General features: G+C 44.8%; 2 protein-coding genes across 2 annotated transcripts in view; both read right to left on the bottom strand.

Annotated features, from left to right (window-relative positions):
• The window catches only part of llgl1 (LLGL scribble cell polarity complex component 1), a 31,108-nt gene that overhangs the window by 12,168 nt on the left and 3,870 nt on the right, over positions 1-15,070 (bottom strand). The window contains exons 3-8 of the mRNA XM_034593386.1: positions 4,979-5,060; positions 4,725-4,885; positions 4,365-4,511; positions 1,181-1,343; positions 736-871; positions 205-259 (exon numbers count right to left, since the gene is read on the bottom strand). Of these exons, the coding sequence (XP_034449277.1) occupies positions 205-259; positions 736-871; positions 1,181-1,343; positions 4,365-4,511; positions 4,725-4,885; positions 4,979-5,060 (744 nt within the window). The remainder of the gene's footprint in view (positions 1-204; positions 260-735; positions 872-1,180; positions 1,344-4,364; positions 4,512-4,724; positions 4,886-4,978; positions 5,061-15,070) is intronic.
• Positions 1,444-15,070, bottom strand: part of myo15aa (myosin XVAa) — a 55,482-nt gene continuing 41,855 nt past the window's right edge. Inside the window, exon 66 of the mRNA XM_034593375.1 lies at positions 1,444-2,384. The gene's annotated coding sequence lies outside the window, so the exon portion shown is untranslated. The remainder of the gene's footprint in view (positions 2,385-15,070) is intronic.

Here is a 15,070-nt window from a genome sequence, read left to right as displayed (position 1 = left end):
GTTCTTGGGGTGGGAGGCAATAACTCTTGGATTTATGGGGACATAAAAAAAAAAAACAAGTAAAAGGAGATCAAAAGAAAAAGAGTAGGAAAGAGAGAGTAAAAATGTTCTGCTGTTGAGATCCAAACTGCACAGTCTGACTGCAGCAATCAAACACCCTCTGAAAGGAAAAACATGTCACTGACACAAGGCTTCAGCTCTCACCCCGTCTCTACTGTCCTCCACAGGATCTTGCTGATGGCCTTGCAGGGAAATGGACCTGGGACAGAAAAGCAGTGAACAGTGAAGTTGTGAAACATTCAAAACATCGAGCAGAGGTGTTTAAAGCTAAGAGCAATCAAGGCAAGCAGTGCAAAGCTCAAAATTCAGACCCTTATAATCAGAGGGTCACTCAAAGAAAGTCAGAAATTAGTTGAATAGCTGTGAACTAGCAACTCCTCTAGACTAAAACTAAGTTCCTGCCTGTTCCCTGTGCCTCCTGAATCTGGATGAGGAGCAAAGCAATATGGATCCACACACAACCATGACCCTAATTGTCCCCCTAACAAAAAAAAACACAATATTTCACCAGACGCAGCTCAATTTGCCACCGGACACTCATCTTTATTTACTGAACCACCACGTCCACCTGACCTGGACGACCTGTGCTCCAGCATGCCTTCATCATACATTGGCCAGGAAACACTGTGTTGTGTGTGTGTGTGTTTTGTGTTATGTTATGTGTGCATTTCTCACCATACGGGATGTTGGAGGACATTGGCTGGTGGTTGTAGGTGTTGCCACTGGTGACAGGCCACACAGAGTAGCCCCCATCGTTATGGGAACTGACAAACAGTTTTCCAGTGCGTTCCCACACCAGGCTCTCCAGCTGCTGCAGGTGGTTCACACACACAAAAGAAGAAGAATTGCAGTTTAGAGATATTTATATAGACGATCCCAGTATAACCTGCTGACACCTGGAGTTGACACTGTAAGTAAGACTAGAGTCAAGTGCATTGTTCAGCAGCTAAAAGCTTGAATGATTCAACCTGTAAACGGAGGTTGTGATCAGCTCGACCAAAAATAGCAAAGCTTTTATTTTAATGTAAAGTGTGGCACGTCAAACACTTTGTTGTGATATGCAGGTGTTATGGCAGTTGAGAAAGCCAAAAAGTTTTTAAACTTAAACTGCGCCAGGTACCTGCTTGCCCAGGAAGAGCTGGTCGGCATGATGAGTGCTCAGATCCCATAGGACCACCAGGCCTCTGCTGTAGCCGATCAGAATCTTCCCAGAATGCTGCGGGTGCTCCTGAAGTGACTCCACCGGCCCTAAAGATTTCCCACATCTGTAGTCATCTGGCAGGCTGGAGAAAAAAACAAAACAGAAAACATCAAAGATTATCATCACGTATGTAATCCTGCATGTCAGAAATTACAACTTCCTAAAGGCTCAAATAGAGAAGGTAGAATGATGATCTGTGAAGGGGCCTGGACCATTAGGCCATCAGGCCAAAACCAGTAACAGTAACGACTGGGAAGAGGTCACGGTAATTGATCAGGAGTCCGTGGGTGAGCAGAGGAAGATCAAGGAGCATATCCACATCCCACACCATGAATTCAACTTGGCCAAAGAAAACTCCACATGGTTTTTTTTCCCAGAAGTGAAGAATGAACTTCCGTGCACAGGCTTGAGTGCATTTTATGGACTGGGCCATGGGGGAACGGTTCCAGTTAGTTGTTGGAGAGGAGTCCTAAATCCTGACTTTTGATAATCGGTAATAAAAAATATAAGTTGTTTTCTTTCTCAGCAAAACGGAAATAATAACTCAAAAAGTGTTAAAACGTCATCAACACAGTTCACAAACCCTCTGTATAAACTGGAGTAACACAACAGGCTGCTACTCCAACAACAACAACAACAACAACATTGAAATAAACATCAAGCTGGAGTTGAACTGCTGGAGCTTGTGAACGAGCCATTCCTCAGAGGCAGCAGAGGAATGTGGAGCAGGACACACCCTCGAGATGTCAGAGGATTCCCTCGGAGACGGACAGGGAGAAGACTTAGGGGGGAAAACAAGGGGAGCAGCAGAGAGAGAGACAGAAAATGGCACGAAACAAACAAAGAAGGAAGGCCATTAAACTTGTAGCTTTCTGGGCTCTTGGCTGTGGATGAGGCAGAACCACCCACCCACACCCACACACACACACACACAACTCTGGCTGCTTTTGTAGGGTTCACTGAGGAAGCTCCTCTCTCCGGAAGCACAGAGGCAGAAACACTCCCAACAAAGCATTCCACTGTCTCTGTCTCTCCGTTCACAAGTATTTTCAGGGAATCCAGCATCCTGCTACATAGTCCCGGTGATGAGCCGCTGTGTGTGTGTGTGTGTGTGTGTGTGTGTCTGTGTGTGAGTGTGTGCATTCACTGGAGAAACAGCTGAAACACTTCCCCAACCGGAACACCGCGTTTTGGCCGCTGGTACAAAGCTGCACTGTCTAAACACACACACGCCTACGCCTTATCAGGGCCCTTGTTAGGCCTCAGTTCTGCCCAGTTCCCCTAACAAGCCTAGTTAATGAGGGGTTTGGCCGACCAGTCAGACAGTCGCACACACGGCAGAATAAATAGGAAGCACAACAGAAGCTCTGTGATGCCCCGTCAGTGAGTATCAACACAGGAATGCACCAAAGACGTTCGACAGCATGAAACATGAAGAAACAAAGTTCATAGAATGCACAAGAATAAACTAAACACTCAAACATGCATGTGTAAACATTGCTTTTCATTGCGCAGCTTTGCGTGACACATGTTCAGTTTATTCTGAGGATATGCATCGTGCACCAACACCGGTGTTTTTCTTGAGTTCTGTCTGCTGAACTTTCATACATGGCTGCACACGATCGCTGGCGGCTGAGTGAGTAACAGAAACACTTCACAGTCCTGTAGAAAACACCAAATCTATCGCCATGTTTATTTGCGACTACAGCTGGTCTTTGTTTATGTGGTTTCCCAGTGTTTGGGTATTCTCTGAACTGTCGGCCTTTCCCGTTTGCCTCATTATGTAAGTTTTGCTGAGTGTTCAGCCGCTGTATCGCCAGTTCACACAGTATTTTGTGTCGGGTTTCAAGTGCCTGAAAAACTTCTTATTACTTCCGCCAAGGAGATCATGTTTTCGCCCTTGTTCGTTAGTTTTCTGGTCAGAAGCTACTGAATCGATTTCTTTTTAACTGAGGGACAACTTCTTATTACTTTCTTTATCCCAGGGGATAATTCATGGATCTTGATGAAGAAATCTAACAGATTCAGGGAACTTGGTGCAGCTTGATTGAACTTTTGATGTGTCTTGACGGAGGTTTGTGCTTTATTGAGTGACAGATCTAGTTTGTCATATTAAATGTTCAGCTGCTGCACACTAGAGGATTTTCAACTCTTGACCGATATTAAAAAACGCTGGAGACCACAGACATAATGACAGATTTAACCAATTTTTAATCTTATAATCTTCAGAACACACAGACTGAAAGATTTGGCCAGAACGTCAGACCACACACTTGCCGTTGGTAGGAAACAATTTCACAGTGGCGATTTCCAGAGACTTGAAATCTCACAGAAACTCGCTTGTTGAACACTTGCGTGATTAAACGTGACTTCAGAAGAAAAACCGAACCAAAGATTTTTGAGCTCGACTGATATTCATTGCAAACTGTGGCCATTTCATTACACTGCACTTGTCCTGCAAACGTCTTGTCCAAATAAAAACATCTGTTGTAACTTTGTCCCAAAACCAAGTGACTCTGCATCTCAATTCTGTGCTACTTCTAACAATGAGTGCACCACTGCAACAAAATACATCCTTTTCTGCATCTGGTTCTTTGCTCCTCCTTCACACCACATCCACAAAACATGCTCATAGTCAGTTCGACTTGACCACAAGCACCGGCATCATCATTCATCGGTTTTACAGGATAGGACGTCTCAAACGCCTTTTCCTGTCCCCTGAAAACCCGAAGACCTCGTTGTTCTCATGGTCCCTGAACCACATGACCCTGACCTGCCTGCGCTGCTGCGAGGGTCAACAAGGAGATTTGTCTCTGCATGCACGTGTGTGTCTGACCTGCTCAGCTGGAGCAGACTGGAGGAAACTAGAGTGTTTGAAGAGAAGACATGTGACGGGGATGGAGAAGAGAGAAGTGATAGTTAAGAAAGAAAGCCAGAGATCCAGCGAGGATGACTGCATTAACGTCTGGGCTAAACAGTGTTAACATCAATTAAACAAACGTATCCACCTGCAGTGTGTCATCCCACTATTTATCAGACTTAACCATTTTTATCTGTCTACTCATATTTGCTGTTTGTAAAGTCACTGATGCGACAGTCTCACCTCTGCGTGACCTGATCCTGGAGCAGCGTCTGGTCGTCTCTCAGTGACAGGCGGGGCAACTGCAGGAAGTACACGCCCCCTCCCTCCGTTCCAATGCAGAGCAGGTCACATGACCTCAGCAGCAGGAGTACGGTCACCCGAGTGGCACTGCGAAGGTGATGAAGAGGAGGAGGAGGAAGAGTGAAGCTGCAGGTAGATCTGAATTCACTCTTTACACAAGTTAATGACAAACAGATATTCGTGAGACTCTCCAATGAGCAGCCAGGTTGGAAGAGGGGGTGGAACTGATCATTTGAAATGAAAAATTCCTCGTAGAAAGGTAAAAAACAATATTAACATCTAAAACAGGCTTTCATATACCTGCAGCTCTCGATGCCAGGTCTTCCAGGGAGGCTGTAGCTGTCCACTTCTTGGAGAGAGGCCACACCCTCTTTCTTTACTCCTCCCACCTCTCTGGGGGGCCCGGCCACGAGCTCCCACAGGTGGATGGTGTTGTCATCCAGCAGCGACAGCAGCCGCCCCTACAACCAAACAAGGCAAACATCACACATCTGTTTGACCCCCCCCATTTCATTTTTTACTAATGTTGCACAAACTGCTGAGGTGGAGCTCACCTGTCCAGGCAGGAAGTGGATCTGTGTGACTGCAGTGGTGTCTTGGTGTAGTCCTGTGAACTCAACACCAGGGGCCCCGTAACTGTGAGGATCCCGTCAAGGAAATACACAGCATGGAAAAACTTTACACTGTTCAACGACAAGACGGGTGCGGAGAAGTTCTCCACCAAACCACCACATCCTATTCTTTTACATTAATTTAGAAGGTGTAACCACTTTAATGCAGACAATATTCCGCTGCAGAAAGCATGATGTTTTTGTTGACACTGACACAGACGTTGGCTCTTATCACCAAAAGCTCCCAAATCTCATCATCTTTCCACGTAGACGTCTCGGGAGCCTCTTTTTAATCCTGAGATCTTGGTATTCTTCCAGTTTCGAGCCTCTCGCATATTAAAAGCACCATCATATTTAAACTCAGATATTTTCCCCTCTCACATAAAGCCCCTCAGACTCGAGCGCAAGTTCATTTCACGCATTAGACATCACATACTAGACTGGAGAAAATTCACCAGAGAATCAGGACCTGGGACGACTGAAGACTGCTGCTGAAATATTGTTCTCCTTCTCCCCGAGGTGATTTTCTGACTGTGTGGAAGGTCACGGGCTTCAAACAGAAAGCACAAGCACATACCTACGTCTCCTCCAGACAGACTCACACTGTGTAATACAATTATTACACAGTGTTGACACGCACACTGGTGACAGCTCAGCACCGTCTACGTTTCACCGCATGACACGAAAACCCAGAGACACACACACACACACACACACACACACACACACACACACACACACACACACACACACACACACACACACACACACACACACACACACACACACACACACACACACACACACACCCTAACATTTTCCTAGAGTAGAATTAAAATGGGAACACAGTTACAACTGGTCATTCTGAGCTGTAAACCTGAACGAACATGCTGGTTAGGTGTAATAGCAGGACACTGAAACAAGGCTCGTTGCAATTACCAGCACCGGATGACGCAGATGATCAAAAACCAGCGTGATTGTGTATAATCAACAGTAATCTTCACACAGCGCTTCCTCCGCAAGCCCAGTAAATGAAGCCGAGCTGATAAAATAAAGACTACCGTGACGCCATGAAGACAATTAGGCTGAATTTGGATAAACTGCGAATTAGCGCACACACCCGCTAGCAGCCAGCTTACATAAGCCTGCAGGAATGTGGGTTAAAATACAGAAAAATAGGGAAATCTAAAAGGATCTCATGTTTGTGTACGACTGTTTACGGAGCTGCTTCAACATTGTGTTCATTATTCTCAGTTTTATCTGAGAAAAATATATAATTTAACCATACAAATATCCCCCTCTTTTCATGTTTTTACTCTCATTAGCATTGATGGGTCTTTTTCTTTCCTATTCCCAGCATGCCCGGGGAAAACCTTCTGCATTTTACAATTTTCCCACCCTCTCTTTTTCCCACCACTCTGTAGGACATCCAGGAAATCTAAATAAAAGTCAGAGATATTCCTTCAGCACCATTCTCCATGTTGATTTTAACCCTTTTCCCCCTAAACTTAAATCCCTCTCTGTCCTGATCCCCTGGAGGCCCAGCTGAGTGTTATACCAGCATTCTTTCAGTGTTGTCACTTCCTGCCGCTGGGTTTTATTTGCCGAAATAATACATGCCTCAGACAGCTGGAGGTGGGCGAGAGCATCGACTCATGGGTCATGAACCACAAGTCCAGATAATGGCAGCAGAGGCAAAAAGAAAAACAAAAGATATGAGCGAGACGAATCAAATAAACCACCGTTAGAGAACAAAGTTAAATATTCTACTGCCTGACGGGAACAGATTGACATTTAGGGAAAATGTGCTTCATTTGTTTTCTTACAGAGATAAATGAGAAGATTGATAAAACTCTCACGTCTTCCATGGAAGCGCAGTAGATTCAGTACAAAGCAGATTAGCAGCGAGAGATTGTCCAGGTCAGACGCATTCGTAACAACAGGAAACGTCTGAAACATTTAAACGACGGGTCGAGCAGCAGGAGGTAGGACATGACTTATACATTATGTATTGTTTTGTCGTCTGCGTCTTCTATATGTATGACACCTCTTTTTCATCCTGACATTTCTATTCTCTGTTTTACTTTTGCATCTATTGCATGTTAGGCACGTCATCACCACACCCACTCGGTCACAGTGAATTTTCCAGACCATTTCCTCCTGCTGCTCGGACATTTTCTGGATATTTAACAACGGGGCTGGCAGGAAAAGTTCCAGAAAATGTGGAGAGCAATGGACTCGGACATTTGTGTCAGTCACATGCAGCCCCTCTGGAAAATGTCTTAAAAATATCCTGTCATCCGTACTCCAACAATGATTCCCTCTTTCAAAGTGACGTGGTACTTTCCCTCCTGCCATCCGAATCAACTGGGCCTGATCAGTGTTTTTGTACATGCTACAGAACATGACGAGTTTAACTGTTGAACCGTCTTAAGTGAAAAGAGAAAATCACAGCCGAGTGAAAAAGATCTGAGGGACTGAGAACAGATGGGCAGCGGTGGTTTGTAGCAGTGTCCCAGCCATGTAATAATGGCCGCAGCAGTTCCTCCTAATTTAAGCTGGCTGTGCAAAGAAAGCTGTCAGCATGTAGGGAAAAAATAAAACCACTAATGACTATTTAAGACTGTCAGAGCCTTGACACTTGGCTGGTCTGCAGCACCTTTGACAGGAACCAGGCCACCACGTCTCCCATTACAGTCCACAGACCCCAAATACATATGTCTGACAGTCAGTGGAGCTGTAACGCACAGCAGAGGTTTGTATTGTAAATTAAAGGGAAGACAAATTAAATGTGTGAGACGAGGAAGTGAAAGAGTAAGAAAAACTTCACGAGTTCAAATGTGGCACGTGGTTCACATATGACAAACACACACACACACACACACACACACATTTCCTGGTCGTGGGGATGTCAGAGGACAGCTGGTGGAGGGATTCCCGGTGATGATGTCATCAACTCCTAACTAGGGACGACATGCATGTGTATGTGTGCGTGTGCATGTGCGTGTGTCCACTGAATTAAGCTCCCTGCCCCACTCGATCTGTCCACTGCTCATCATACTGGTCCTCAATAGTAGTGGGCAGATAACATATGCGTCACCCTTCCCATCTCACGCTGCAAATACCCCAACATTCATGTCATGATCTAATTTAATTTGGTCATTAATCAAACTATTGAACAAACTAAGAGTCTGAATTTAAATTGACAGAAGTGTCAACTTCATTCCACCATAATCCAACAATTGGTTGTTGAGATATTTCAGTCTGGAACGAAGTAGAGAATCAACCAACTGACATCGTCTCAGTGGCCCTGCTCTGTTTTAACTGTGCTTTAGCCGGTTCCCTTCTTTAGTTATTCCGATTACACTTCTGACAAACATCAAGGGCTGATGAATCTCCTTCAAAATACATAAAACTATGCTTAAATTCAAGACCTCTGGAGTCAAGTATATATTATGTATAAAAAGAAATGTCAGATGAAAGAAGCCTCACGAGGATCAGGCTTATTCAACAGTTCAAAGACACAGACACGTCCGTAACACCAGAGGCTACAGGAAGTCAAGAGAGTCTCCTTAATCAAATGCTCAAATTGAAGATGAACTTATTTAAAAGTATAAAGCAACAAGCCCATACTCAACCTTTCACTTACTTGAGAAAAAGAATAACTCTACGTGATAAGAGACTTGAATCTCTGAGCAACCTGCTGAATGTCACACTGGTTCATAGGAAACCATTCATCAACCTGCATGTTCTGATTGTATGACAAAGATGTGTCTCATCGCTCACCAGAGATCCCTGAAATGCAAACAATGAAGGCCTACAGTAACTCATAATCACACACACACACACACACACACACACACACACACACACACACACACACACACACACACACACACACACACACACACACACACACACACACACACACACACACACACACACACACACACACACACACACACACACACACACACTGCCCGGTGATGCAGAGAGAGAGCGTTAGCAAGGATAAAGCGATTTCACGGTCTGAATACAGACAAACAGAAGGCATTGTCCTCCATGCGGACACACAGACAACAGCCAGCACACCCTCTAAAACACACACACACACAGGGATTTGTGTGTGTGTGTGTGTGTGTGTGAAGACAAGAATTGACAGGAAGGAAGGATAGATCGCTAAACCCAAGGATGAATGTACAAGTTCCACAAAGAAAGACAATAAGACATTTTAGCCCAGAGAAAAGGTTAAAATAATAGTTTATAAAAGTAGTTTTAGAGTTTGCAGTCTTATCATCTGAGGGATCTTCTGCGATCATTTTCTCCAACTCTCTTTCCTCCCCAACACACACACACACACACACACACACACACACACACACACACACACACACACACACACACACACACACACACACACACACACACACACACACACACACACACACACACACACACACACACACACACACACACACACAAATAGTTACAAGCTCTTCACATGTCTGGCAAAAGGCAGTCTACAACAGGACAAGCCAAACAACTCCACCCACCCACTAGAGAAACAATCCGGTCTCATTTGCATCCTCTCCCTCAGCTCCCACACTCCTCTTTCTGTCCCACTCACTCAATGCATGTTCACCCCCCCCCGACACGGCAGCAGTCAAACTACAAGTACATGACTGTCAGGTCAGCAACGAAGCACACTACAAACTTCAACTAAACAATTACAACTGTATTACCTTCCCTAAACGTTAATGAATTCAGTTGTGAAGCCGTATATTATAATAAAGGGCCATGGATCTTATTTGAAAACAACTGACCTAAGGGGGTTTTAAATGGAGCAATATCAACACCATCATTACTCTATATTTCTCCTTCACTTCCTCTTCTTTTCTTCACTCTCACGCTCTCCCACTCTTTCAACACTTCAGGCCTCGATCATTCAACTCTGAACCACCAGTTTAGAAGAATGTTTTCTTTTGGGTTCTCCTCAACTCTCATTTAACAAACTCTCCGCTCTGTCCAACTCGCAGAGACCCCCCACCCTTAATCTCAGCAGACAGACGGACAGACCTCTCCAACTTGTTGCCAACTGGGCGGGTGAGTGTGCGTCAGTCGGGGGGGGGGGGGGGGCTGAAGAGGAGGACGGCATGGACCAAAGAGAGGGAAAGAGGAGGGTGTGTGTGTGTGAGATGGAGAGGACAGAATGAGGAGGAAGCTGATTTAAAGATCCTGCCAGTCTTCAGGAATATCAATGAGGATCAGGCTACAACCAGGGGACAGAGGGACAGAGTGACTGAAGGACGAATGGAAAACCAAAAAAACCCACAAAGCTAGACGGGGACAGTTGAGGAGCAAAACAAAAACAACAAATGACAGGAGGAGTGAGGAAAAGAGAGAGTAGAGGACTAAAAATAGTGTAGCATGCAGTGTTGGATGAATTACTTTATATATGGCAAATAAGTGGAGGCAGTGTGTGGGTGAGAGGAGGAATAAAAAAGAAGAGGTGAAGAGTGGGAGGAATGCCACAGGCTGCGTTGCAATGATTTGCTCGTAACCTTGCTATTAAATGCTGCCTTAGTCGACACGTAGAAAAAAAACCATTACATAAAGTAATATTTATAGGAGACAACAGATAAGCCTGTAATACAAACCACAGTCTGTATATGAAAAACATTAATGTGACAGATGAAAAGCTGGAAATGTTTGTGGGAATGACAGGAAAAGCTGCAGTTCAATTTTAAAAGGGGAAATGACTGAGTGGTACCAACGAGCACATGGGGAATTCACTGTTTTCACCACAAACTATAATAATGGTGTTGACTTCGAGCATCGGTAAACAATTCCAGATTCCTTCACGATAAGCTACAGCAGCTGACACGGTCAACTCAGTTCACAGGTCACCGAACTATGTAAAATGTCTGTGGTCTCGCCTTGCAGGAGAGCATGAATCACACCGGGGCAGTGAAAACTTCTCTTGAACTTCAGGCGAGCGCAAAAATCAGACGACAACCCGATGACATCAGAAAACACGGCTCGACCACAGTAATGACAAAACAGGTCGACCGCGGCTGAAATCTGAAGAGACGCAAACAAGGAGAAGACAAAGTTTTTGGAGTGACAGGAAAATCACAGAGAGTGTGTGTTTATGTGTGTGTGTGTGTGCAACAGGATGTTACACAGACAGAGGGAGAACTGACAGCTGGAGCACACCCACAAATACACAGATCAAAGCTCTGCAGTGTGTGTGTGTGTGTGTGTGTGTGTGTGTGTGTGTGTGTGTGTGTGTGTGTGTGTGTGTAAATATTAGCTTGGCTGTTGGCTCACCGATACTGAAGATTCATGGTCACAAAGTTTCAGTGTGACTCAGCACATAATGGATGAAATCAAAGCCCATAGTTTCACATTAGTTTAGTTTACATCAAGTGTGTGTGTGTGGTCCAGACATTACTCATCTTGTGGGGACTTAAAGCTGCTAATTCAGTCACATTTGTGGGGACAAAAACCTTAAATTTTAATGATATATATAAGTTAAAGTTAGGTTTAGGGTTAAGCAAGTAGTAACTATGGTTCAGATGTTTGTGCTCAGCAGTATTATTTTTTGCCCTTTTTACAGATCGCTGACTCGTTTCTATCAAGAAACTCTGTGTGCTGAGCTGCAGACTTTTAAAACCCTCCAGTCTTCAAGCACTTCTCATCCCAGGCAACTGCACTGGTCGTCTTGGAAACCAATTCAAAAGCTCCCTTTATTAAGACTAGACTCAGCAACAAAGCTCTTACTCACCCAATCTCTCACACACACACACACACACACACACACACACACACACACACACACACACACACACACACACACACACACACACACACACACACACACACACACACACACACACACACACACACACACACACACACACACACACACACACACACACACACACACACACACACAGGGTTAACCCAGGGCAATGCAACATGCATTCCCTGACAGGAGACAGACTCTTTAAGATCGCCCCACCACCCCCACATCATCTCTGTCGACACACACACACAAACACACAATAAAAGTCCACACCACATCGTCCCCTTCCCTCTGCTGAGCCCCAGTCTGTGGTTGAAGCAGAAAAGTCTCAGGGCGTAATATGACTCTGCTTTTATAAACACAGAGAGAGAGAGAGAAAGAGAGAGAAAGAGAAAAGGAAAGAACAAGTGAGAAACTCGAGCGACAGGCTGAAACAGAGCACATGTGAAAAAAAAAATAATAAATCTGCCCTGAAATCTGAAGTTCATACATAAACTCTCAGAACATTTTGCAAAATTCCACTTTCTCCTTTGTAACTGAGTCACTACAACTCTACATCTACCCAGCCAGACTTTGTACTCCACTCAACACACACTGTGCACCACTGCTCGGGCATCAGTGTGCGAGACTCGAACCACACATCTGGCAGTGAGGGCTGGAAGGCTGTGTGTGTGTGTGTGAGTGTGTGTTTCGCTGTACACAGGTATGCTGGGAAGCTCGTCTAGGTCAAACCGAAGTCAGTCAGTCTGTGAGATTATCAGGGAATGTGGAGACACACACACGCACAAATATTTGGTCAAAATGAAGGCTATAAACCTCAGAACAAAAATTGTGATACCGACAGTTATCTACGTATGAAGCTCTGTCATCAGGTGATGAATGAATCGATCAAGCAAAAGAAACTGTGGTTCCCTCTTCTCGAATGTGAGGACTTGCTGCTGAAAAATGCCCACCACGTTACCATAGAGGTCAGGTGACATAAAAGGTCTTAAGAAATAAACAAATCCAACTTTCACAATTGAGAATCAAACAACCACAAAACCATAAAATATTTGGCTTTAAAAAATATATCTCATGATTAATCAACAGTCTAATTAATTAATTGAGAAATTGTTGTAGCTCTAGTTTCGCCTTAATGATATTAGACGTCTTGCAAAGGTAAAGAAATACTATATTGGGACATTTTTCAATAAAAGAAACTGTAAAAATAAACTATAACATAATATGTATGGTGGAGACCAACTGCTCTAATGCACCTAACGTGTGAGACAGGATCCTGTGATCGTTCAGTCACATTCCTGCAAAATGACATGTTGTTTGAAAACTTTCCAGGTTTTCCCTGTGGGTATAAAGCACATGCTGACTTTCCAGAAATTCCACCAGCAGCTGGGACTTTGTTATAGAAAAAAAAAAGTAGGATGTTGCAGTATCAGTCATTTTGTTGATATACCCATGTTAGTCATGCTATGTTGCCCCCCCCCCCCCCTCGTCTGTCTCTTTCACACTCCCCTGTCTTTACTGCCTCTGTTTATTGCCATCTCTCCCCTCCTCCATTTCTCCCTCCATCCATTCATCTCTCTCTCTCTCTGAGGTGCAAGCGCCTGGTACCACCAGTCTCTCTCTCTTTCCCTCTCTCGGAAAGCTGAGTCTCAGACAGTTGATTCACCAGTGTGATGCATCTGCGCGCGCGCACACACACACACACACACACACACACACACACAGCCACACACACAAACACACAGCCACACACACAAACAGCCACACACACAAACAGCCAGAAGCACTGAACTAAAAAGGATATTGTGGTTATTTTGACAGATATTGCGATGATCGTAGTCGGAATAATAAATTTAGCTTTTCATTTTGACAGTAATAATAATGTGATATTTTCTGGCGTCTCTACCAAACAAGCATGTCCACTTGTGTCTGGAGGATATCACTGCTCCTGTGATGTGGATTTTACACTTAACCATGTTGCATTTTCAGGCTCCCTTCCCACTGATTCATGTCCACAAACTGGTTAAACAACCACAGTTTGTACGAACATACATTAGAATCCAAAGCCTGGTATGTCTGTGTTGATCAATCCCTTTGCCTGCTCTCCACTACACCTCACAGACGAAACATGCGAGACAAACTTAAAACATGTGAGGCAAAAATGCGAAACCAACATGGCAAAAAAAACACTGCATAATTTAAAGTGTACACACACGCTTTGACATTTCCTAAGGATGACAGTGGTCTGAGGCTCACCTGCTCCATCAGTAAACAGGGGGGGGGGGGGGGGGGGGGGGGGGGGGGGGGGGGGGGGGGGGGGGGGGGGGGGGGGGGGGGGGGGGGGGGGGGGGGGGGGGGGGGGGGGTGGTAACCCAACACTGAGCAAACCACAACACGTCAACATGCTGATGTTAGGCTGCTGCTCTAATTACAGAACCATCGTTATAATCATGGCCCCGTTCAGACGTGGCGTTAACACCCGTCTCAGGTGATCTGATCACAAGGGGACGGCTCTAAGTGCAGGTGGGAATGGACCCGAGACGCATTGGAGATCCGATCACTCAGACGTGGTCTAAGACACATAGGGATACATTCCTTTATCTGTGTAAACCTGGGCAACACGAAGCTCAGCTGACGTCGACTGGTCAGCTACAGTTTCATAACGAACAGAAATGATTGAGTTTCCCATGCATCGTTTTATTTGCGGCCACTGCCGCTATATCAACATTTAATGTTTGACTGACATGCAGAGTCAAATTACAGCTTTGTCCTCGTGCACACCATGAGCCAAACCACTACTCATACCCAGAACAGCTTTACTCAGTGTTCCAACTCATCCTGTTTTGCTAAAACGGTCAGAGCCTTGCATCGTCACCACCAGGGTTGAGGGTTAGATTCCAACTGACCACAAACTAGAAAAATGCATATATGGTATGTCTGAGGCCCCAAAGTTTGAGGGTCTTGGTGAAATTTTCATAGTTCTGGCCAAGAGGTCGATCAACTATGACATTATACTCGTCCTGTGAAGTGAAGTTATGGTAACAACATTGCAGCTGAGTACTGAAGGGGCAGCAACAACAGCAGCAGTCAGATGATCACTTAAGTTGTAAACAAACCCTTATTTTGACCATAACATCTAAACCACCAGAAATTGAGTGTACTTAAAATATCCCCTGCATAGATAAACACTGTGCTAACACTACTCCAGTAACTACTGTAGGTCACAC

The sequence above is a fragment of the Hippoglossus hippoglossus genome, chromosome 8 (genome assembly GCF_009819705.1).
Source record: "Hippoglossus hippoglossus isolate fHipHip1 chromosome 8, fHipHip1.pri, whole genome shotgun sequence".
NCBI lineage: Eukaryota > Metazoa > Chordata > Actinopteri > Pleuronectiformes > Pleuronectidae > Hippoglossus > Hippoglossus hippoglossus.
The sequence above is the reverse complement of the archived record's forward strand: the minus strand, read 5'-3'. Positions and strand labels throughout refer to the sequence as shown.